The sequence below is a fragment of the Schistocerca piceifrons genome, chromosome 10 (assembly GCF_021461385.2).
Source record: "Schistocerca piceifrons isolate TAMUIC-IGC-003096 chromosome 10, iqSchPice1.1, whole genome shotgun sequence".
In the NCBI taxonomy this organism is placed as follows: Eukaryota; Metazoa; Arthropoda; class Insecta; order Orthoptera; family Acrididae; genus Schistocerca; species Schistocerca piceifrons.
Genome location: NC_060147.1, coordinates 8,071,156 through 8,096,498, shown reverse-complemented (window position 1 = coordinate 8,096,498; position 25,343 = coordinate 8,071,156). Strand labels below are relative to the sequence as shown.

Here is a 25,343-nt window from a genome sequence, read left to right as displayed (position 1 = left end):
ATATCCGGTGAAGTAGATGGCAGGGACAGGATAACACGAGATTGACTAAAGCGGGGACACGACAATAAAACATGGCGCACTGTTAATGCTTGACCACAAGGGCACTGCGGGGCTGGGTCACCGGAGAGCAGGTAGCGGTGGCTAAACCGGCAATGCCCAATCCGCAACCTGGTCAGAAGGACCTCTTCTCACCGAGATGGTCGGGAGGAGGTTGTCTAAGCAGTTGGGAGCGGTTTTACTGCCCGGAGCTTGTTTCCTTGGAGGGATGACCAAGCATCCCACCACGACGACACAAGCCTCTTACAAACAACCCCACGAACGTCAGATGACGGGGGACAATGGGAGGCTGGCCGAGGCAGGAGGACTGCAGCATCTGCAGCCTCATTCCCAGGCACTCCTACATCTGCGGGAACCCACAGAAAGCTGACAGGAGAACCATTATCAGCGAAAGAATGGAGGGACTGCTGGATCTGTTGCACCAAGGGATGGACCGGATAGGGAGCTCCAAGGCTCAGAAGAGCACTGAGTGAGTCAGAGCAGAGTACATACGATGAATGGCGGTGGCGGCGGGCATACTGAACGGCCTGATGGAGAGCAAAAAGCTCGGCCGTAAAGCTGGAACATTGGTCGAGGAGCCGGTATTTAAAGGTGGCGGCCCCAACGACAAAGGCACAGCCGACACCATCGTCAGTTTTGGAGCCATCGGTGTAAATAAAGGTGTGACCGGCAAGTCGAGCACGATGTTCGTCAAACCGTGAGCAATACCCTGCAGCCGGAGTACCCTCCTTCGGGAGTGAGCTGAGGTCGAGACAAATAGGAACCGGAGCCTGGAGCCAAGGTGGTGTCGGGCTCTCACCCTCTCTGAAGGTGGTAGGGAGGGCAAAATCCAATTGTCGAAGCAGGCGACGGAAGCGGACTCCAGGGGACAGCAGGGCAGACACATACAACCCGTACTGACGGTTGAGAGAATCGGCAAAGAAGGACTGATAAGAGGGGTGGTCGGGCATAGACAACTGCCGGCAGGCGTACCGACACAGCAGTACGTTGCGCCGGTAGGTCATTGGTAATTCGGCAGCTTCAGCATAAAGACTCTCGACAGGACTAGTGTAGAACGCTCCGGTCGCAAGACGTACCCCCCGATGGTGGATTGAGTTGAGACGGCGTAAGAGGGATGGCCGAGCAGACGAGTAGACAAAGCTCCCATAATCCAGCTTTGATTGGACTATGGACAGATACAAGCGAAGCAGGACAGTGCGATCCGTTCCCCAAGATGAACCACTAAGAATTCTGAGGACATTAAGGGAACGTGTACAACGGGCCGCCAAGTAAGAGACATGCGGAGACCAACAAAGTTTCCTGTCCAATGTGAGCCCTAGAAACTTAGTTGTTTCCACGAATGGGAGAACAACAGGACCGAGATGTAGGGATGGCGGAAGGAACGCTTTATATCGCCAAAAGTTGATACAAACCATCTTCTCTTCAGAGAACCGGAAGCCATTTTCCACGCTCCATGAGTATAGGCTGTCTAGACAACGCTGAAGGCAGCGCTCCAGGAGGCATGTTCTCTGGGCACTGCAGTAGATCGCGAAGTCATCGACACAGAGAGAGCCTGAGACATTAGGTGCAATGCAATCCATAATTGGATTGATCGCGACGGCAAAAAGGGCTACGCTCAAGACGGAGCCCTGAGGCACTCCGTTCTCCTGGAGGAAGACGTTGGACAATTCGTAACCCACACGTACCTAAAACTTTCGATCTGTTAAAAAGGAATCAATAGAAAGGGGCAGGCGAACGCGTAGACCCCACCTGTGTATAGTGCGGAGGATACCTCCTCTCCAACAGGTATCATAAGCCTTCTCCAAATCTAAGAACATGGCTACCGTTTGGCGCTTTCGCAAAAAGTTGTTCATGATGAATGTCGACAAGGTCACAAGGTGGTCAACAGCAGAGCGGCGGCGACGAAAGCGGCATTGGACATTAGTAAGTAGTCGTCGAGATTCAAGAATCCAGACTAACCGAGCATTAACCATGCACTCCATCACCTTACAGACACAGCTGTATGAAGAAGAAAGCTTTTGCCCGCTGGAGAAAGGTGTGCCAGCATCTGAACGTGAATGGCATCTGGCCCCGGAGCAGAGGACCGGGACAGTGCAAGCGCACGTTCGAGTTCCCGCATAGTAAAGGGGGCATTATAAGTTTCCAGATTCAGCGAGTGGAAGGAAGGTCGCCGAGCCTCTTCTGCCTCTTTCCTGGGAAGGAAGGCAGGGTGGTAATGGGCGGAGCTTGAAACCTCCGCGAAAAAGCGGCCGAAGGCGTTGGAGACAGCCACAGGATCAACAAGTACCTCATTACCTGAGGTCAGGCCAGGTACCGAGGAGTGGGCCTTAATGCCCGACAGCCGGCGCAGGCCACCCCAAACGACAGAAGAGGGAGTAAAACTGTTAAAGGAGCTGGTGAAAGAGGCCCAACAAGCTTTTTTGCTGTCTTTGATGATTCTACGGCATTGCGCTCTGAGTCGTTTGTATCCAATACAATTCTCCAACATAGGATGGCGGCGAAAGGTGCGTAAAGCACGTCGTCGAGCACGGATAGCGTCTCGACAAACCTCGTTCCACCAGGGGACGGAAACGCGACGTGAAGAAGAGGTAGTACGAGGAATGGAACGTTCGGCAGCATTGATGATAACAGCTGTGAGGTATTTGACCTGACTGTCACAACTGAGAAAATCGTGGTCCAGAAAGGTCGCCAGGGAGGAGTAAAGTCCCCAGTCAGCTTTCGCTATGTTCCAGCTCGAAGGACGTGGGGATGGGGTGTGGTGCGGGAGACGAACGACACAGGGGAAGTGGTCGCTCGAATAGGTGTCAGAAAGGACATACCACTCGAACCAACGGGCAAGAGTGGCGGAACAGATCGAGAGGTCCAAGTGGGAGTAGGTATGAGTAGAGTCCGAGAGGAAAGTCGGGGCGCCGGTATTGAGGCAGACAAGATTGAGATGGTTGAAGACATCCGCCAAGAGTGGGCCTCTTGGACAGGATGCAGGAGAGCCCCAAAGGGGATGATGGGCATTGAAGTCGCCAAACAATAAAAACGGAGGGGGAAGCTGAACAATCAGGTCCATCATGTCAGCCCAACTAACTGCTGATGACGATGGAGTGTAGGTGGTACAAACTGAAAAAGTAAATGCAGAAAGAGTAATGCGGACAGCTATTGCTTGGAGTGGGGTGGTCAATGGGATGGGATGGTAATAGACATCGTCCCGAACGAGCAACATGACCCCACCATGAGCTGGGATACCGTCCACAGGGGTGAGGTCATACCACTCCGAGGTATAGTGGGTAAAGGCAATACGGTCAGTCGGGCGCAACTTGGTTTCCTGGAGACCAAGGATGAGCGGACAGTGCTGGTGGAGGAGCAGTTCTAATTCCTCCCGATTAGATCGAATACCTCTTATGTTCCAATGTAAGAAGGCCATCGCTAGTCAAAAAAGAGGGGGAACGAGACGGGGGAAGAGCTGGTCACCTCGACAGCCGTGGAGGGCCAGGTTTCGAGGGAACAACGCTACAACCGGTAGGAGGTGGATCCTGTTCCATCGAGTCATCGCCAGCTGCGGCCGCTGTCCCTGGTTGTGTAGGAGGGGCAGCATCATTTGCTGACGAGAGGCCAGCTGAGCGCCTGGCGAAACTGGCGAAACTGAGGACGGCCGGGAGCAGCGACTCACGGATGGAGCGTCAGACGAAACGCGCCGGGGTGGAGAGGGGGATAGAGACTTCTTCTTGGAGGCCTTCTCGGAAGTCCGAGGAGGCACACGGATGGTGGGCTGGACCCGAAGAAGGTCCTCATGCGCGGGGTCCGTTTTGGAATGCCGGACCTCTGAAGCTGGGGTCCGGAACGTTTCCCCGATGGACGCCTGAGAAGAGGATCGCTTCTCAGGCGGCGGGGGGGGGGGGGGGGGAGTAGGAGGAGGAGGAGGAGGAGGAGGAGGAAGGGTGGCCCCTGGGGCAGAGGGGACGGGGGCCGCAGGGGGGGGGGGGGGGAGGATTTGGAAGGGAGGAATTTGGGAGGTGGAGGCATAGACCCCGGATGGGGGGGAGGAGGTGGAGGGGGGACAGGATAGGGGTGAGGATACTGTGGAAGGAGTGGACACAACTGAGGCAAATGAAGTTGTCAATGTCACAGGATGGAGGCGGTCATATTTTTTCCTAGCCTCTGAATAAGAGAGACGATCCAAAGTTTTGAGTTCTTGTATCTTCTTCTCCTTCTGATACGCAGGGCAGTCTAAAGACCTAGGCGAGTGGATGCCAGGACAATTAACGTACCGAGGTGGTGGGGTGCATGTATGTTCCTCACGAAGAGGACGTCCACAATCGCCACTAAGGGGCTCAGCCTCACACTGTGACGACATGTGCCCAAAGCACAAACACCGAAAGCAGCACATAGGAGGCGGGACGTAAGTTCGCACGTCGCACCGGTAGCACATCACCTTTACCTTCTCTGGGAGAACGTCCCCCTCGAAGGCGAGGATAAAGGCCCCGGTGTCGATGCAATGGTCTTTGGGGCCGCGCTTGACTCGCTGGATAAAATGCACGCCTCGGCACTAAAGGTTGGCCCTGAGCTCCTCATCAGATTGCAGCAGGAGGTCCCGATGAAGAATAACCCCCTGCGTCCTATTCAGTGCCAGATGTGGGACAATGAACACTGGAATGTCCCCTAGTCGGTCGCACGCCTGGAGCGCTGCCGACTGTGTGGCGGAGGTTATAAGAACGGACCCTGAATGCATTTTACTGAGAGCCTCGATTTCCCCAAATATGTACTCAATGTGCTGAACAAAGAACATGGGCTTGGAGGTGGCGAACGTCCCCCATCGGTCCGAGAACAGACCAAATAGCGGTGGAAGTACTTTGCCCCGAGCAGCAGGCCTGTCCCTCCTCCCATGGAGTGGCCAAGGGGGAAAGGGCAGGACAACCAGAACCAGAGACAGTACCTTTCCTTTTAGAAGACTTGGCCGCAGAGCGACCTGATGCATGTTTACGGTTCATCTGCGAAATATCCGCCCCGATACCACCCACTCCGACCAGGGGCTCTCCCCACGGGCGCCACCCAGCCTCAGCAAGGGCCACCTGGCAGGATGACCGTTGCCAGGAGTCCTGATGCCCCAAGGAGACTGGCATCTACTCCTTAGCCGACGTGGGGAGGGTGCAGCTCAGGTATCGGCAATACGATCCCTGTGTTGTCAGGTGACTACAACCTAGAGGGTACATGACGACCCCACCACAACGGGCTGGCTACTGTGCTGGATTTCAGGTGCCATGGGAAGTCCATCATGATCGTAGGTGCAGATGGGGATGCACAATGGGCGTAACTTGTGCAACCCATCAGGTGTTGAGGCCCAAATTGATGAACAGTGAGTGCAGTTACGACGCCGTTATGATGATGAGTGCCGAGGTCTTAGTGCACCGAGGACTGGTGATACACCACGTAAAGTGTCCTTCCCCAAAAGGCTTGTATTTCTGTAGAATTTCAGCCTTCGATGTGATGGTCCCCATTGGGGTTTGACCTCCATTTTTTGAAAGGGTTGAAACTTTTTGGTCATGTCTTACAACAGCCAGGTATACCTAGGGCTTAGTCTGACCCCGGACCTACAGGGGGAGGCAAGAAGAGTTATAGGCTCTGTGTTGATATGAGAGCGGTGAATAAAGTAACAACACCTGATACTTATCCTTTGCCTCGTATTGACGAAACCCTAGATCAATTAGGAAACTGCAAGTATTCCACCACTTTAGATAAGCCATCAGGGTATCATCAGATTCCTATAGCTCCCAAGGACAGACCTAACCACCTTTATTGTGGCTTCGGGTTTGTATGAGTTTTTACACATGCCATTTGGTCTCAGGAATGCTCCTGCAACCTTTCAAAGATATTCTGATTTATTGTTATGTGGTTTAAAGCCCACCGCATGTTTAGTTTATTTAGACGATATTATTGTATTTTCTAGAACTATTGAAGAACATGGAGAAAGGTTGAGTGTTTTGTCACATTTGCGGAGTGCCAGTTTAAGTCTGAAGATAGAAAAATGTACATTCACACACTCAAGTCCAGTACTTGGGACATGTCATTAGTGCTGAAGGTGTAAAACCAGATCCTCGGTTGACTGAGGCTGTGAGATTTTCCCACCCCAACCAATGTAAAAGAGTTACAGTCACTGCTTGGCCTATAGAATTACTGTCGTCCGTTTGTGAAAGATTATGCCACCATAGCTAAGCCATTAACCAAGTTGTTGAAAAAGGGTGCAGTTTTCGCGTGGTCAGAAGAATGTGAAGTAGCTGTAAAGAAGATAAAAGGTTTTTCAAAATCTGGATGGACTAACAGAGGTGAGCTTGTTAGTACTTCTTTAATTCTTGCAACCAATGCCTCAGATTTTGCTCTGGCTACAGTCCTTAGCCAAGAATATAACGGAGGGGAAAGACCTGTTGGGCATGCCTCCAGCCAGATGAATCAGGATGAAATAAATTATAGTACTACTGAAGAGGAATTGCTTCCGCTTATGTTCAGAGTAAACTATTTTAAATGTTATTTGTATGGTAGAAAGTTCACCGTAATAACCGATCACATGGCATTAACTTGGATTTTGAATCTGAAAGATTCTAGCAGTCGTTTAACTAGATGGGCTTTAAAACTTGACGAATATGACTACGAGGTTAAGCACAAACCTGGTAGACTGCATTCTAATGCTGACTCCCTGAGTCGTAAAGTAAGGGTAGTTCAAACAAATGATGTTTTGATTGAGGAGCTGAAAGAGGCGCAAAGCCGAGATGTTGAATGTCATAGGTATGTTATCAGTGTAGATTTCATTACTGAAGATGGTATTTTATACCGAAAGACTCCGGGTGGTAATAGAGTTTTAATTCCTAAGGAATTGCAGTCCAGAATAATAGCTCAATGCCATCATAGTTTGCAAGCATGCCATAACGGGCGAAGAGCAAGAAATGCAAGGATAGCTGCACGGTATTGGTGGAAAAACAGAAAGAAAGATGTTCAAAAGTATATTCAAAATTGTTTACCTTGCGCTCAAAGAGCACCGCCTCCTAGGACCAAAATACCTTTATAAAGCCTTCCAGAGGCGACGAGAACATTTCAGAATATTGCCCTGGATGTCGGTCCTTTTCCACAAAGCAATCAAAACAATAAATACATCCTGTCCATTATGCACCACTTTTCTTGATACCTTGTTTTGGTACCTCTCGCTGATATGTCGGCAGAGACAGTTGCTAGAGAATTTGTCAGTCACTTAGTTTTGCCTTTCGACAGCCCTGACGCTGTTCTAACAGACCAGGGGATGAACTTTATATCGGCCTTATTCATTCAAGGGTGCAAGCTTCTAGGAGTCCAAATGTGGAGAACCACCCCCTTCCATCCAAAAGCAAATGGCCTCCTGGAACGTGTCCACATGACAATTAAGAAAATGTTATGTTACTATGTAAACAGAACGCATTCAGATTGGGACCGTTATATCAATATAATCTCTTCAGCCTATAATAGCCGTGTCCATGAGTCAACAGGCTATAGTCCCTATGAGATAGTTTTTGGCAAACCTATGAACTCACCATTTGAATTGAACAAATTGCCCCCAGGTGTGGACATAACTGAAGTCAAGAGGTTAGCTCGCCGTTTGAAGTCAATTTGGAAACAAGTTCAAACCAATAATTCCAAAGCCACCAAAAAACAATTACATCAGAGTAATAAGAATGCAGTAATGCCCCTTTACAAGCCTGAAGATTTAATCTTGTTGCATAACCCAACAGTAAGACGAGGAAGAACAAAGGAGTTTGCACCTCAATATGAGGGACCGTACCCTATCATTCGGTTAACCTCTCCAGTAAATGCTGAAATCCAGTTGCCAGATCGGTTAGTGATAGTACATTTTGGTCGTCTGAAACCCTTTTATGGAAAAGCACCTTCCTTCCATCGCCTAGTAGTGTGTCAACTATGCCAGGACCTACAGTGACTAAAGTGAAGAAAAAGGTAAAACCTTTACCTGTCAGACCTAGATATTCCTTAAGGAACAAGCATCCTTATGCATTGAGGTCAAGAGACTAAATTTGTATCTTGTTCTGTAGTACAAGCGTAGCTGTTAACTCATATTCATTTGAAGTTTCATGTAATACTTGTTCAGTTACATGCGCTGCTGCAGCCTTAAGTGTAGCTTACTAACATGTGCAAAGTGTAGAGTAAGTAGCGAGCAAGCAAAGTGCTGGAAGTATGATGATGATGATGATGATGATGATAATGATGATAATAATAATAATAATAATAATAATAATAATAATAATTTTATTGTCTTTAAGCCATTACAGCAATAGACAAAGTCATACATATAATACAATACAGTACATGCTATAGAAGGACAGAATTATTAAGAACTTTACAGTTTAATATCACAGGTCATGAAATCCTTTACATTGTAGAATGGGTTTACAACTAACCAGTCAAAGTGTTTGTATTGTTGCTCTGGTAAATTTTGTATACCTTGTGGAAGTTTGTTAAATAATTTGTGGCCCATAAGTTATTAACTGTTAACTGATTTTGACAGTCTGTGGTAGGGCGTATAGATAGAGCTGTTTGTCCTAGTGCTGTAACAATGTATATTTGCCCTGCGTTTTACTTCAGGTAAGTTCTTTTGTGTGTAGATTAAAACATAATAAATATATAGGTTTATTACTGTCATGATTTTTTGTTGAGTAAACAAAGGTTTACAAAGAGCCTCGTATGGTGAGCCTGTAATTATCCTAACAGCTTTCTTTTGCAGCAATAGTATATCATGCACACAAGTGGAGTTTCCCCATAAAATAATGTCATAGGATATGATGCTTTGGAAAAATGAGTAGTAAGATACTCAAACATAATTTTTAGGTACACAGTGCATTAATCGCCTTAACAAATAGATTACCCTAGACAATTTACCGCTAATATACTTAATATGTGGATTCCAAGAAAGTTTATCATCCAAATATACCCCCAAAAATTTAACACAACTAGGATCATCTGATGGAAACTTGTCTTTTAAACTAAATACCATCTGCTGGGTTTTGCTTTCATTAACACTTTCGCTGCGGCATCGGTGCAGGCGTGCAACTCTCCAGTGCGACCCGGCAACGTGCGAGTGCGGGCCGGTAACACTCCGAAACGGCAAGTACCGCTCGTAACCGACGCTCCTAAGCACACCTGAGCTACAAGCTCACGTCAAGACCTTGTAAGATCTGTAGGATCATGTTCTATACCGGCTCAATGATGACACCTTAGATGCATTACTTCAAATAAGCTTCGACTGTATTGCGGTCATGTTTTAAAGTCTGTTTGCTGTCTGACACCTATAGGGGTCTCACAGGCGTCATTCAAATGTTCATTAGCCTCCATTGCAAACAATATACGTTCGATAACTGACCACACAAAATAAAAGTTTACACGCTGTGATGCTAGCTTAGACACTGCAACTAGACTGAGTAATCCGACAGTGAGCGCGGACGCTTATAAGCGTCAGCCGCACTGGCTCATGGCTTGTTGTGACGCTTATAAGCGTCAGCCGCAGCGAAAGTGTTAAGCAAGAACCCATTTGCTTTAAACCAGAGTGAAGCTTGCTCAATTGTCTCTGTAACACATGTTTTAAGGCTATTAAGATCATTACTGCTGTTCAGAAATGTTGTATCATCAGCATAGAGTACTGTTCTGGATTTGATAAATGATGGCAGGTCATTTATCATTATTAGGAAAAGGAAAGGGCCCAGCATGGATCCCTGCGGAACACCTACCTCAACTTGTTCTATACTGGACATTTCTTTCCCAACACAGACGGCTTGCTTATGGTTTTGTAAATATGATCTTAATAGCTTAAGGCTGTTACCTTTAACACCGTAAAAGTCCATTTTTTCGAGTAGCAGTGTATGTTCTACACAGTCAAAGGCTTTGCTTAGGTCACAAAAAGTCACTTGGGCAAAGCATTTATCTTCAAATACTTGATGGATTTGTTTAACAACATTGTCTACGGCATAAATGATTGACAGGTTTTTCCTAAAGCCACTCTGTGATCCACTTATTAATCCTATGTTATCAAAGTAAACAGATAATTGTTGGTAAATTATGCATTCTAGAACTTTTGAGAAAACTGGGACTATGGATATTGGCCTGTAACTTTAGACAGAATTTTTATCTTTTTTTATATACTGGAACTACCCTAGACAGTTTAAGCTCATCAGGGAAAAAACCCTCCAGTATACACTTGTTTATACAATATGTTAGGGGGTACACTATACAGTCTATTACTTCCTTAAGCATGTTACAAGACAGGTCATATATGTCTACACTGTCTGATGATTTTAACTGCTTCACTATTCTTAACACAAAACCAGGTAAGACCTCAGAAAAATTGAAGGTACTTGTGTTTGTTGATGACCTAGCAATATTTTTTGACAGTAACTGTGATGAGCTGATTTCAATTATAGCACTTCCTACTTCCTCAACTGATTTAATAAAAAAGTCATTAAATTCCTGGGGAGAGATACTAATTTTGTCACTCCTTTTATCTTTGGCGACACTATTTATTAGAGTCCATGCTGCTTTGCACTTATTGGTGGATTTCTCAATACTTCTGAGATTGTGTGCTTGTTTGGCTTCCACAATTGCTTTTTTGTACTCATTCCTAGATCTAACATAGGCTAGTTTAGCATGGTTGGTTTTCAGATTTTTGTAAATATTGTACAACAACATAACTTGATTTTTCATAGTAGACAGCTGTTTTGTGTACCATTTATTTTGTCTATTTGGAACTTTTTCTTTTAGGACTGTCAGTTACTTTGCATTTCTTTATTGGTATGCAGTCATTAAAGTGCCCCAAAAATTCTTTGAGAAACATATCAAATAGTACCTTTGCTGGCAGATAATTGCTTAGAGTATAATGTGTCTCATCATAACACAGGCCAAACCAATCTCTGTTAGAAAGGAGGGTTGGAACGGCAGTATAATTATATTCGATGAGGAGATATCTGCTCAAATAGTACGATAAGTTGTTCCAAGGGCTCCTAACCACTTCCTGAATGGAAAAAGTAATTGACAAATAATGTGAGACTATCATGATCCTACACTAACACGAGTTTAAAACTCAATCCTGCGATATTAGATCAGTTATAGCCACTGTTTGTACCTTCCATGTAATCATTCCGCTATCTTAAGCTCTGGAGAATTTAGTTACAACTGCCCACGTTTTCTGCAGTTCCTGTGTATCACACTAGAGGATATCAGACCCAATGCTTGTAATCGCCGCGTCACACTCATACTAGCTTCATCTGCCTCTCTCTGTTTCCCACCCTGAGAGTACAAATCCATGCAGGAACTTTGGAGATTACCCCAGAGTTTAATCAATGTATCAATAAGGTAACAGGACCAGAATAGTGAGGTTTTGGAATCATTTATTATCGAAAGAAATAATTACACAGTACATACAAGCCTAACATTCAGCCGGGAAGGACACAGCAATTTTAATGATATTTCTTTTCACACGTTACACTGTCCATCTACACCTATGCGAAGTACGTATGACTATCAGTAACAAAATACGCCTACTAGTGCCACTGTAATGAAAGAGATCTGGTAGCTGCACCGAAGTTTTAGCGCGTCGTATGCCTATACTGAAATGCTGGGGAGTATGACAAAGAATGTTGAAAGGTAAGTGTTCTGTGAAGAGAAGTGATCTTTGTTATGGTACCTGATAAAGGGAACTACACTTTTAGTGTTTATGCCGTTCATCCTCCATATGACAGTACTGGTAACTACCCTTTTGAACATCGCTGCAATAGCTATTAAGCACAATTCATTTTGTCTAATGCTCAAATAAGGTACACCTTTTCATAATGATGTCTGCTGATGTACACAACACAAATTGCTATCTTTTAAGAGGAACTTTTATTGATTGCCTAGCAGAAGCTAGTGAAAACTTTTCCCAGGTTACATACCAAGTGAATTTCAATGTAAATTCTTCAATACTATGTGATGAAAAAGTAACTTATTTAGTCAAAGTTCACATAGAAAGATCGTTGTCTATGCGCTGACATACTGGCACTACTACGTGATTGGTAGAGGACACGATCATTTCTAATGTAATGCATCTCAGTTCGTACAGCAGCCAATATTATTTTTCCGCTATCTTGGAAAACAGGGATTAAAAATGTGTGTGTTCCACCATTAAAGAGACTATTGGTATTCGGGGTTGCAAGTTAAAGGAAGTAGTGCCGCTCTTGGGCGTCTTCGGGTGTACTCCTTCGCCATACACATCCAGGAATTGGCGGATATACGTCACTTAGTGTAGCCGGCCACTACGATGGGCATTTCTGTATCCAACCTGGCTATGTACGGAAGGGAGCTGGGCTCGGAATCGTCCAATAGAGAGCGCTACTTTAAGAAGAATAGAATCAGAATCGTAGTTAGATTTGAAGTATTGAGTATCGCAACTTCACTGGTTTAGTACACTAGTGTGACTATGCCAAAGTCATTCACCTACATAGTGACAAATAACAGTCCACGCCATCGCAGGCGAAAACGAAACATAACTAAGCGTACGAGGAAGTGCTCAGTTGACTGACAGAGCGTCCTTGCTGGAGGCGCCAGAGCACCGCATTCCGTTTGATACGCAGCCGCACGCACACCCACGCACCAGTACACACTACGTCGAATGAATCACTGCGACACATTTTGTCATTTGTTACGTCGTCTAATAAACCACACACGTCCTATTTGGTGAATTACACTACTACACGAAGCATCTTATACCTAACCAAACGCAGATTACATAAAACACACTAGTAAACGAAATTATTCAAACCTTATCTACAGCCTTGCAACTAATTCACACTCTTATGCTGTCTTAAGTGCGATCTAGGGCGTTCAACAACCACATATGAGATTTACAGGATACACAATGCCGTAATACGCCATGAAACCGGTTCTGCACTACTAGTGTAAATACGCCTCATATATACACGTTTGCGGTCTTCTACAATGCAGATCGTACCCGTGGTCTAGGGGTAGCGTCTTTGATTCATAGTCAAAACGTCTTCGGTCCCGAGTTCGATCCCCGCCACTGCCTAAATTTTGATAAATAATCAGCATTGGCGGCCGAAAACTTCCGGCATAAGAAGTCAGCCTCATTTTGCCAACGGCCTTGTCAAAAGAGGACGGAGGAGCAGATAGAGGTTCAGGGCACTCTTGTCCTAGGGGTGGGAAATTGCCCCTAAAGGCAGAAGAATCAGCAATGATCAACGACATGAGGATGCAGAAGGCAATGGAAACCACTGCATTAAAGTCATGTAACGTGTATCCACAGGACATGTGGCCGGTAATTGAAGAAGTGTCATGATGATCTCTCCATTGGCAATAGATTCCGGAATAGTCCCCCATTCGGATCTCTTGGAGGGGACTGCCAAGGGGGAGGTTACCATGAGAAAAAGATTGAATAATCAACGAAAGGATAATGTTCTACGAGTCGGGGTGTGGAATTTCAGAAGCTTGAACGTGGTAGGGAAACTAGAAAATCTGAAAAGGGAAATGCAAAGGCTCAATCTAGATATAGTAGGGGTCAGTGAAGTGAAGTGGAAGGAAGACAAGGATTTCTGGTCAGATGAGTATTGGGTAATATCAACAGCAGCAGAAAATGGTATAACAGGCGTAGGATTCGTTATGAATAGGAAGGTAGAGCAGAGGGTGTGTTACTGTGAACAGTTCAGTGACCAGGTTGTTCTAATCAGAATCGACAGCAGACCAACACAGACAACGATAGTTCAGGTATACATGCCGACGTGGCAAGCTCAAGATGAACAGATAGAGAAAGTGTATGAGGATATTGAAAGGGTAATGCAGTATGTAAAGGGGGACGAAAATCTAATAGTCATGGGCGACTGGAATGCAGTCGTAGGGGAAGGAGTAGAAGAAAAGGTTACAGGAGAATATGGGCTTGGGACAAGGAATGAAAGAGGAGAAACACTGAATTCTGTAACAAGTTTCAGCTAGTAATAGCGAATAGCCTGTTCAAGACTCACAAGAGGAGGAGGTATACTTGGAAAATGCCGGGAGATACGGGAAGATTTCAATTACATTACATCATGGTCAGACAGAGATTCCGAAATCAGATACTGGACTGTAAGGCGTACCTAAGAGCAGATATAGACTCAGATCAAAATATAGTAGTGATGAAGAGTAGGCTGAAGTTCAAGACATTAGTCAGGAAGAATCAATACGCAAAGAAGTAGGACACGGATGTACTAAGGAATGACGAGATACGTTTGAAGTTCTCTAACGCTATAGATACAGCAATAAGGAATAGCGCAGTAGGCAGTACAGTTGAAGAGGAATGGACATCTCTAAAAAGGGCCATCACAGAAGTTGGGAAGGAAAACATAGGTAAATAGAAGGTAGCTGCGAAGAAACCATGGGTAACAGAAGAAATACTTCAGTTGATTGATGAGAGGAGGAAGTACAAACATGTTCCGGGAAAATCAGGAATACAGAAATACAAGTCACTGAGGAATGAAATAAATAGGAAGTGCAGGGAAGCTAAAACGAAATGGCTGCAGGAAAAATGTGAAGACATCGAAAAAGATATGATTGTCGGAAGGACAGACTCAGCATACAGGAATGTCAAAACAACCTTTGGTGACATTAAAAGCAACGGTGGTAACATTAAGAGTGCAGCAAGAATTCCACTGTTAAATGCAGAGGAGAGAGCAGATAGGTGGAAAGAATACATTGAAAGCCTCTATGAGGGTGAAGATTTGTCTGATGTGATGGAAGAAGAAACAGGAGCCGATTTAGAAGAGATAAGGGATCCAGTATTAGAATCGGAATTTAAAAGAGCTTTGGAGGACTTACGGTCAAATAAGGCAGAAGGGATAGATAACATTCCATCAGAATTTCTAAAATCATTGGGGGAAGTGGCAACAAAACGACTATTCACGTTGGTGTGTAGAATGTATGAGTCTGGCGATATACCATCTGACTTTCGGAAAAGCATCATCCACACAATTCCGAAGACGGCAAGAGCTGACAAGTGCGAGAATTATCGCACAATCAGCTTAACAGCTCATGCATCGAAGCTGCTTACAAGAATAATATACAGATGAATGGAAAAGAAAATTGAGAATGCGCTAGGTGACGATCAGTTTGGCTTTAGGAAAAGTAAAGGGACGAGAGAGGCAATTCTGACGTTACGGCTAATAATGGAAGCAAGGCTAAAGAAAAATCAAGACACTTTCGTAGGATTTGTCGACCTGGAAAAAGCGTTCGACAATATAAAATGGTGCAAGCTGTTTGAGATTCTGAAAAAAGTAGGGGTAAGCTATAGGGAGAGACGGGTCATATACAATACGTACAACAACCAAGAGGGAATAATAAGAGTGGATGATCAAGAACGAAGTGCTCATATTAAGAAGGGTGTAAGACAAGGCTGTAGCCTTTCGCCCCTACTCTTCAATCTGTACATCGAGGAAGCAATGATGGAAATAAAAGAAAGGTTCAGGAGTGGAATTAAAATACAATGTGAAAGGATATCAATGATACGATTCGCTGATGACATTGCTGAGTAAAAGTGAAGAAGAATTAAATGATCTGCTGAACGGAATGAACAGTCTAATGAGTATACAGTATGGTTTGAGAGTAAATCGGAGAAAGACGAATGTAATGAGAAGTAGTAGAAATGAAAACTGCGAGAAGCTTAACATCAGGATTGATGGTCATGAAGTCAATGAAGTTAAGGAATTCTGCTACCTAGGCAGTAAAATAACCGATGACGGACGGAGCAAGGAGGACATCAAAAGCAGACTCGCTATGGCAAAGAAGGCATTTCTGGCCAAGAGAAGTCTACGAATATCAAATACCGGCCTTAATTTGAGGAAGAAATTTCTGAGGATGTACGGCTGGAGTACAGCATTGTATAGTAGTGAAACAGACTGTGGGAAAACCGGAACAGAAGAGAATCGAAGCATTTGAGATGTGGTGCTATAGACGAATGTTGAAAATTAGGTGGACTGATAAGTTAAGGAATGAGGAGGTTCTACGCAGAATCAGGGAGGAAAGGAATATGTGGAAAACACTGATAAGGAGAAGGGACAGGCTGATAGGACATCTGCTAAGACATGAGGGAATGACTTCCATGGTATTAGAGGGAGCTGTAGAGGGCAAAAACTGTAGAGGAAGACAGAGATTGGAATACGTCAAGCAAATAATTGGGGACGTAGGTTGCAAGTGCTACTCTGAGATGAAGAGGTTAGCACAGGAAAGGAATTCGTGGCGGGCCGCATCAAACCAGTCAGTAGACTGATGACAAAAAAAATATGCAGATTATCATTTTTCTTAGCTAATGAAGACTGGAACACTATTAGCTTTCATACAAGTGATCATTATAAAAGGCTAACTCAGAGATTTATTCACTGTTTACATACGAGACACCTACAAAATAATGTCTTACTGATCGCAACAGCGGCTCACCGAGCAGACGCCACAGGTGAGTCACGGATCGTCGAGATGTCGCCGTGGTGCTACAGTACGTGCTCAGCTAAGTGTCCAGGATTAGCGAGACACATGATAGAAAGAGGACAGGGCATGACACACACCTACTGACAAACAGGGGCAGAGTTAATGACAGCTGGTCTGCATAATTACTCAAGCAAGTCTATACTTCGAGTCAAGCTCAATAGGGAATTCTTTCTTCACTAACGTTTTCCAGTCTGTTCCTTCGGCAGTGGTCCCGCTAGATAGTGTATAGGAAACGAGGATCTCGTCATTCCATTCATGCTGTCACTAATTGAAAGACGAGACCCTCACGTATCCTCACAGCCGTCGTTATTCAGCATGGAATAGCATAACTACAGATAAAATATGCATACCTTACCATTACAGAGTATGAGGATTTAAAGAAAGAACCATTTATTAGAGAGTGTGGCAGGGGTTATAGGTGGTACAAAACAAGTGAGAGAATCTCATCATTTCACTGCCAAGATTATATTACAATTTAACACCTCAATGAATTACATTTGACTCAAATCACCACAGTCCCGTTCGCTCCTATTTGCTGTTACCGTCATTTATGCACTTTGTACTGATCACACCACCTTGCACTACAAGTAATGTTTTCACACATCCAGTAATGGATGTCCTTAGTATTCATAGCCATGGACCATGACAGTCTCCTTTCAAGTGACATAATTCGTCCGGAATTAAATGTCTTAATGCCAACTCGTAGCAGATCGCACATCTATTAGTCCTGAGGCGACTATACTGCCTTCCAGTCGCTTTGCAATGCTTGCTCACTGATCTAAGTCATAAGCTAATTTTTTATACCATCAGCTTGTATACGCAGGGAACACGGCGCCATGTCTCAACCTTCCCCCTCCCCTCACTGTATTATGGGAATCAAATAGCACCTAAGCCATGCCGGTCACCCTGCCACTTTGCATAACAAGGGGCAAGGGGCAGTAAAGACTAATACACCTGTTTGTCTGTGGGAATGTTTCGCTGCCTCCGCAGTGATGGAAGCCACTGACGTGTCAGATTGACAGGTTTGACTCAGTAAATTATGGGAACTACTCAGGAATGGGCTCAAGCGCTACGTAATAATTGGCGAAGGGTAAAGGAACGCCTGCTGAGTTGGCCTAAATCACAACTGGCTAGTTCAGCGAGAGAGAGATTCGCACCCACAGTGGACAACGAGTAACAGGGACGACTATTTCGTTGGCTCGGTTTTTTCACGCTACTGACAACACACAACATGCTGGTATCCGTGCTGCCGAATCGGTGGATATCTGCAGTCGCCTGTGATTGCAGTTAATTTCTGAAGCCCTCCCCTTTTATTACTTGCTCTGCTGCCGAGCCCTCGGATCTATCCTGTCTTTCTTCTTTTGTTAATGAGTATGCAGTGGTACCGTAAATTACTCCAACAATACCGGTCCTATCCGTCTTTCCAGCCATTTTCCTCATCGAGGTATCACTGCTGCCTTGTTGCAGTGTCCATGTTTAAGCTATTCTCCGACGATCTATTGTGAAGTGAAAGTCGTGTTTCTGCTATCTAGCCAAGCGAAGAATCAGTGTCCTTCAACAGTAGGCGAAAATCAGCGTTGGAAATTTAAGACGTAACCATTGGCATTACTTGGTTGTTCCTAAGCAGAGCTTTGCCCCTCACTTTAAACACGATGATTGTATTCATGTACTTTGTGTCATGGAAAGTCATGAGCAGCAAGGAAGATTGAAAATGCTAACACAAGTGCGACGTGTAATTTGCGTCGTAGCAACGATAAGAAACGTACTTGGAAGAGCCACCACACAGTTCTTAGTGCCAACATAAATTATCTCTCAGCGTAACTCGCTAAACTAAGTATGCCAATGCTCGGGCGTGTAAGAGGGAAGTTTTGTTCCCTGCGCGTACTGCTGTGAAGCAGTGCAGTGCGCTTACGGGCACGAGCTGCCTGATCAGCAGAGACGCTTATCACATAACGTCGTAGTAACAACGGGTTGTGTGTGCAAAGGGCGGGGACGTAATCAACGCGAGCTTATGACTCGCACTTACTGGGAATTGCTCGTTCGTGGGGAACAATTGCAAGCCCCAATCCCTAGCACGAACGAGGTTCAGCAGGTTACCCCGACCTTTCGGCCTAGGTAGCGCGCGTGCGGCCCAGAAAATCTGTGGACATCACAGACCTGTTATTGCTCAATCTCGTGCAGCTAGACGCCGCCTGTCCCTCTAAGAAGAAAAGTACAGCACGAAGGATGTCACGCGACTAGTCAGCAGGCTAAGAACGGCCATGCACCACCACCCACCGAATCAAGAAAGAGCTATCAATCTGTCAATCCTTCCGGTGTCCGGGCCTGGTGCGGTTTCCCGCAGCCATTGTAACCAGTTAACTTTACTATTCGGCTACGCTTCACCTCTCAGAATCTTTATCCACAGAATGGGCAGTAAGTCACTCTGAGCTTTAGAATGCCATACATTATTACAATGTTGATCCGCCTCTTCTTCTATTACAGTCATTACATACTGCATTATTTCGCTGCTTTCTTAGGACCCGAGTATTATGCCAGGTGTTGGCACATTTCTTCTCCAACAGTCACGTCAGCGAATCTCGAGTTTTCATAGGAGTAAAGAGCCGAAGTATCTGTCTTGTTAAGTTGCTGTTCCCAATTTGCCTGAAGCAATCGGGGTGTATTTCTTTTTTGTTTTGGTTTTAGGGCGCAAAACTGCTATGGTCATTGGCGCCCGGTCTGTGACTCAGGAAAAGATAAAAAACGAAAAGGGAAACCAACAGAAATGGAAACGAAACTCAAAAAATTGGAGAAACTAAAAATAGAAGGAAAGCTTGAAAACCACTAAAGAAGGGGGTTGTTGCCCCCAAAAAGAGCTTCAAATGACAGACGTCATCTCACTGGCACTAATAAACTCGAGAACGCGATCGGCTGATTGCGTGTCATCTGCTAAAATGGACGATGTATGAGGCGACAGCTGTAGACGGGCGCGTAACGGAGTAAAATAGGGGCACTCAAGTAAAAGATGTCTCACCGTCCACAGCTGAGAGCAGTGGGGACAGAGTGGGGGAGGATCATCGTTAGAAGATGTCGATGGCTAAAAAGACAGTGCCCTATCCGGAGTCTAGTCAAAATTACCTCCTCCCGACGATGAGTTCGGGAGGAAGAGGTCCAAGCACAGGGAAGAGCTTTCACGTCCCGCAATTTATTATGGGGAAGTGTCGACCAATGTGCGTGCCATAAAATAACAACACAACGACATAAAACGCAACGTAGATCGGCGAAGGGAATCGATCGAATAGCTGGCCGAAGAAGAGAGACTGCAGCCTTGACCGCTATTACGGCCGCCTCATTTCCACAGATACCAGCGTGTCCCGGGAGCCAGAGGAACGCCACTGAGACGCCCCCCAGGTGGAGCAAGCGCAGACAGTCCTGAATCCGGTGGACCAGAGGGTGGACAGGGTAGAGAGCTTCGAGACTGAGGAGTGAGCTGAGAGAATCTGAACAGATAACTTACTGTATCCGCTGATGGCGACGGATGTATTGGACAGCTTGGAGAACAGCGTAAAGCTCCGTAAGTATAAACCAAGCACTGGTCGCAAAGCCGAAATCGATTTGGGGTGTCGCCAACAATATAGGCACTCCCTACACCAAACGATGTTTTTGAGCCATCAGTGTAAATAAACGTGGCTTCCTTCATTTGTGCACCGAGCAGAAAATGCCCGACAATAAACAAGTGTAGGGGTACCATCCTTGGGAAATTGACAAAGGTCACGGAGCAGGCAGGTCTGGGGACGGAGCCAAGGCGGTGCTGTACCCCAAGTTGTCAAGAAGGTTTTAGGAAAGCGGAAGGAAAGAGAATGGAGCAGTTGACGGAAGCGGACTCCCGGTGGAGGAAGGAAGGGCGGCTTGCATACCATAAATCCAAGGAGGTGTCGAAAAAAACTGTCATGGGCCGGATTAGCAGGCATGGAAGACAGATGGCTAGCATAACGACTCAGAAGGACTGCTCGCCGATTGGACAGCGGAGGGTCAGCAGTCTCAGCATAAAGGCTTTCCACAGGGCTGGTGTAAAGAGCTCGAGACACTAAACGTAATCCATGGTGCTGGATAGAGTCGAGACGCCGAAGAATAGACGGCCGAGCAGAGGAGTAGACTATGCTTCCATAGTCCAATTTCGAGTGCACCAAGGTGCGATAGAGGCGGAGAAGGACCATTCGGTCCGCTCCCCAGGAGGTACCGTTCAGGACACGGAAGGTGTTGAGCGATCGCAGACAGCGAGCCGAAAGTTAGGAAACGTGGGAGGACCAGCACAGTTTTCTGTCAAACATAAGACCCAAGAATTTAGCGACGTCCGAAAACGGAAGGATGACAGGTCCTAGATGTAAGGAGGGTGGAAGAAACTCCTTACATCGCCAAAAATTAACACAAACGGTCTTACTGGGAGAAAAACGGAAGCCGGTTTCGATGCTCGAAGAGTAGAGGCGATCGAGACATCCTTGAAGACGTCATTCAAGAATGCTGGTCCGTTGAGAGCTGTAGTAGATCGCTAAATCGTCCACAAAGAGGGAGCCCGAGACATCAGGAAGGAGACAATCCATAATTGGATTTATGGCAATGGCAAACAGTACAACACTTAGCATGGAGCCCTGGGGTACCCCGTTTTCTTTGGAGAAAGTACGGGAGAGAGTAGTGTTCACCTGCACCCTAAATGTGCGCTCTGCCATAAATTCGCGAAGAAAAAGGGGCAGCCGACTCGAAGGCCCCAAGAGAACAGTGTGCGGAGGGTGCCTGTCCTCTAACAGGTATCGTATGCTCTCTCCAGATCAGAAAATATTGCTACTGTTTGGCGTTTCCAGAGAAAATTGTTCATGATATAAGTGGAGAGAGCAACAAGATGGTCAACTGCAGAACGATGCTTTCGGAAACCGCATTGGGCAGGTGTTAGAAGACTGTGGGACTCCAGCCACCAAGCTAAACGGCAATTCACCATACGCTCCAAATCCATACATACACTACTCTTGAGAGAAATGGGGCGATAGCTAGAGGGGAGATGTTTGTCCTTTCCAGGTTTCGGAACAGGAACGACGATAGCTTCCCGCCATCGTATGGGAAAAGTACTGTCGGTCCAAATTCGATTATAAAGGCGAAGGAGGTAACGCATACTATGGTATTATAAATGCAGCAACATTTGGATGTGGATAACATTCGGTCCTGGGACGGAGGAGCGAGAAGAGAGTGCATGTTGGAGTTCCCGCATGGAGGAAACAGTATTGTAGCTTTCGCGATTTTGAGAGGAGAAAGCAAGAGGTCGCGCTTGCGCTGCACGTTTCTTCGGGAGAAACGCTGGCGGGTAATTTGAAGAGCTCGAAATCTCAGCAAAGTGTTGACCCAATGAGTTAGAAATTGCGACGGGGTCCACTAAGGTATCACGCGCGACAGTGAGCCCAGAGACCGGGGAGAAACTAGGCGCGCCTGATAACCGTCGAATCCGACTCCAAACTTCCGAGGAGGGAGTGAAGGTGTTAAATGAGCTAATAAAGAATTTCCAGCTTGCCTTCTTGCTATCGCGGATGACGCGACGGCATCGCGCACGGAACTGCTTATAGCGGATACAGTTGGCCAAAGTAGGATGGTGTCTGAAAACGCAAAGAGCACGTCACCGCTCACGTATTGTGTCACGGCATGCCTCGTTCCACCAAGGAACTGGGGGGCGCCGGGGCAATTCGGAAGTGCGAGGTATTGAACGTTCCGCAGCTGTAAGAATAACGTCTGTAATATGAGTGACCTCATCGTCGACGCTAGGAAAATGATGGTCATAGAATGTCAAGAGAGACGAAAAACTTCCAGCGTCTCGGGCACATATATGGCAGTTGTGGCTGCAATCGAAGGACACATGGAAAGTGGTCACTTGAGTGTGTATCAGCGAGGGCGAACCATTCGAAGCGCCGAGCTAGCGGAACAATACCGACCGAAAGGTCCAAATGAGATAAATTTGACGTGGAGGCAGACAAAAATGTAGGGTCCCCAGTGTTGAGGCAAACAAGATCCGCTTGGTGGAAGATGTCTAGCAATAGTGAACCACGCGGACAAGGATGTGGAGATGCCCAAAGTGGGTGGTGGGCATTGAAGTCCCCAACCAGCAAATAGGGGGGGGGGGGGGAGGGGTGGAAGCTGACCAAGAAGATGGAGATCAGCTCGTGCCATTGGTGTGGACGATGGAATGTATACAGTACAAAGAGAAAAGGTATATCCAGAAAGGGAAAGACTGACAGCGACAGCTTGGAAGGAAGTGTTTAAGGGAATTGGGTGATAATGGAGAGTATCATGGAGAAGAATCATGAGTCCTCCATGGGCTGGAGTGCCTTCAACAGAGGGGAGATCAAATCGGACGGACTGAAAATGGGGGAGAACAAAGCGGTCATGGGGACGCAGCTTTGTTTCCTGAAGACAGAAGATGACCGGCGAGCAGGATGGTAAGAGGATCGACAATTCATCCCGATTGGCTCGAAGGCCGCGGATATTCCAGTGGATAATGGACATAGGGTGGACAGAAAATGGGAGAATGTGACCAAGGTTGCCGTCAACTCAACGACTGCTCAGAGCTTGCGACCGGCAGCATGGAACGGCATTCAGCCGAAGGCAGAAGATCCTGATCCATAGGCTGCTCAGGAGCAGCTCCTGCCACCAGCGATCGGCCGGTTGATCGGCCCCCAGCAGTGCGCCTCGGCGACACAGAAGATAGCCGAGGCCGGTTACCACCAGGTGGTGCTGTAGATAAGACACGCCTTGGCGGAGAAGGAGAGGAACTGGGTTTCTTAGTAGCCTTCTTGGAAACATGATTTTTAGATAAAGGAGGAAGTTGGGGTACTTAAAAAAATCTTCACGAGTATGCTCTTTTTCGAAGTCTTGGTGTCTGACTTTTGGGCTCGAGATTTAGCAGAACCCGATGAAGGGTGAGCCATAGAGTTAGCAGGCAAAAGTGGGGAGGTTGAACGGGCGATCTTTGCGTTGGCCGATCTGACGACCGTGGCACTAAAGGTAAGGTCACAAGTCTGCGTGGTCGTCTCCCTTGCTGGCCAAGGAGAGGCAAGGACATTGCTGTATTTTCCTGTCTGAGGCACGGTGGGCTGTCGACTGGCGAATAATTTTCCTTCACTCTGATTTCCTGGATGAGCTTTTCGTCCTTAAAAACGGGGCAATCTCGAGAGGAAGCAGCGTGGTCACCCATACAGTTGATGCAGCGAGGGGATGGAGGTGGACAAGCACCCTCATGGGCATCCTTGCCACACGTAACGCATTTGGCCGGATTGGAACAGGACTGGCTGGTGTGATTGAACCGCTGACACCGATGGCAACGCGTAGGGTTTGGGATGTAAGGGCGAACGAAAATTATCTCATAGCCCACTTTGATTTTCTGTCAAATGTCAAGAAGACAGTACGGGTTGGAATGATGTTCGTGTCAACCCTTTTCATGAGTCTATGAACAGCCATTACGACCTGGTCAGACAGGTAGTGTTGAATTTCCTCGTCGGACAATCCATCGAGGGAGTGTGTATAAACGACCCCACGTGATGAATTTAAAGTACGGTGTGCTTCTACCCGGACAGGTAGTGTGTGTAGCAGTGAAGTACGCAGCAGTTTTTGTGCCTGGAGGGCACTGACTGTTTCTAACAACAAGGTGCCATTTCGTAATCTGGAACGAGACTTTACAGGACCTGCAATTGCGTCTACACCTTTCTGAATAATGAAAGGGTTGACCGTCGAGAAGTTGTGACCTTCGTCAGACCGAGAAACAACAAGGAACTGTGGCAATGATGGAAGGACTGTCTGTGGCTGAGACTCATTGAACTTACACTTGTGAGCAGACATAGAAGAAGATGAGGAAACCATTGCAAAAGTATCCCCTATGATTACCGGCATCTCAGATGATGTGCTGCTCCTTTGTGGGGGCCCTCTCTGAGGGCACTTCCGCCTTAGGTGATTGTTCACACCTCAGGTCACACCTCCCAAGAAACAGACGGAGGGACCAATCGGCACTTTCGGAAGGTATCAGCTCGGGTAATCACCCTTCCCTGGGCCTGTCCTATCTGTCTACCCAGGGCGGGGAATTACGCGTTACCCCGTCACCAGCTACGCACGAAAATGCGTGGGTCAGCCTTCAGACACGCACAGGGAGGAAAAAAGAGAAAGGGGAAAAACCACGAAAGGGAAAGGAAAGAAGAGAGGTCTCAAACGCCGCAGCGGAGAAAAAGTAGAGAGAAGAGGTTAGGAAAAGAAGGACAAAGGAAGGATGAAGACGTGCAAGCAGAGAAAGCGAAGAACGTGTTACATTTTCGAGCGTCCGTCTCCGGACGTAGGCACAAAACATACTCCCAGAGGGGGAGAAAGGGAAGGAAAGAGGCGGCGGTGAGGGTATGGGTGGGGGGGGGGGGGCGAAGATGGGGGATGGGGAAGGATGCGGAAAAGGAAGGTATGCAGCCCGGAATGGAAGGAGTGCCACATTAGCTCGGGGTCCCGTGCTTGCTACGCACATATCCACAAAAGAGTTGTGGACACCCTGGGGGGAATATCACCTACTGTCAAACTGTCAGCACACCTAACAAGTCAAAAATTTGAGCCTCGGACCCCTTTTACTTTATTTACCTGAGGTACCCGTGGTACTACCATCACCCGATAGTGTACCCAGGCTACGCAATGAGTCCGATGCTCAATTAATTCAGTCAATTAACGAATTACTAGCTGACAAAAAGGGCCAAATCGCCCTGGATCGAGCTGTTGCTCACATAGCTATC

At 46.5% G+C, this 25,343-nt stretch overlaps 1 protein-coding gene across 1 annotated transcript in view; it reads right to left on the bottom strand.

Moving 5' to 3' along the window:
* The window catches only part of LOC124719023 (tubulin beta-1 chain-like), a 30,440-nt gene extending 5,222 nt beyond the window's left edge, over positions 1-25,218 (bottom strand). Inside the window, exon 1 of the mRNA XM_047244694.1 lies at positions 25,195-25,218. Within this exon, the coding sequence (XP_047100650.1) occupies positions 25,195-25,218 (24 nt within the window). The remainder of the gene's footprint in view (positions 1-25,194) is intronic.
* Positions 25,219-25,343: the final 125 nt, after the last annotated feature.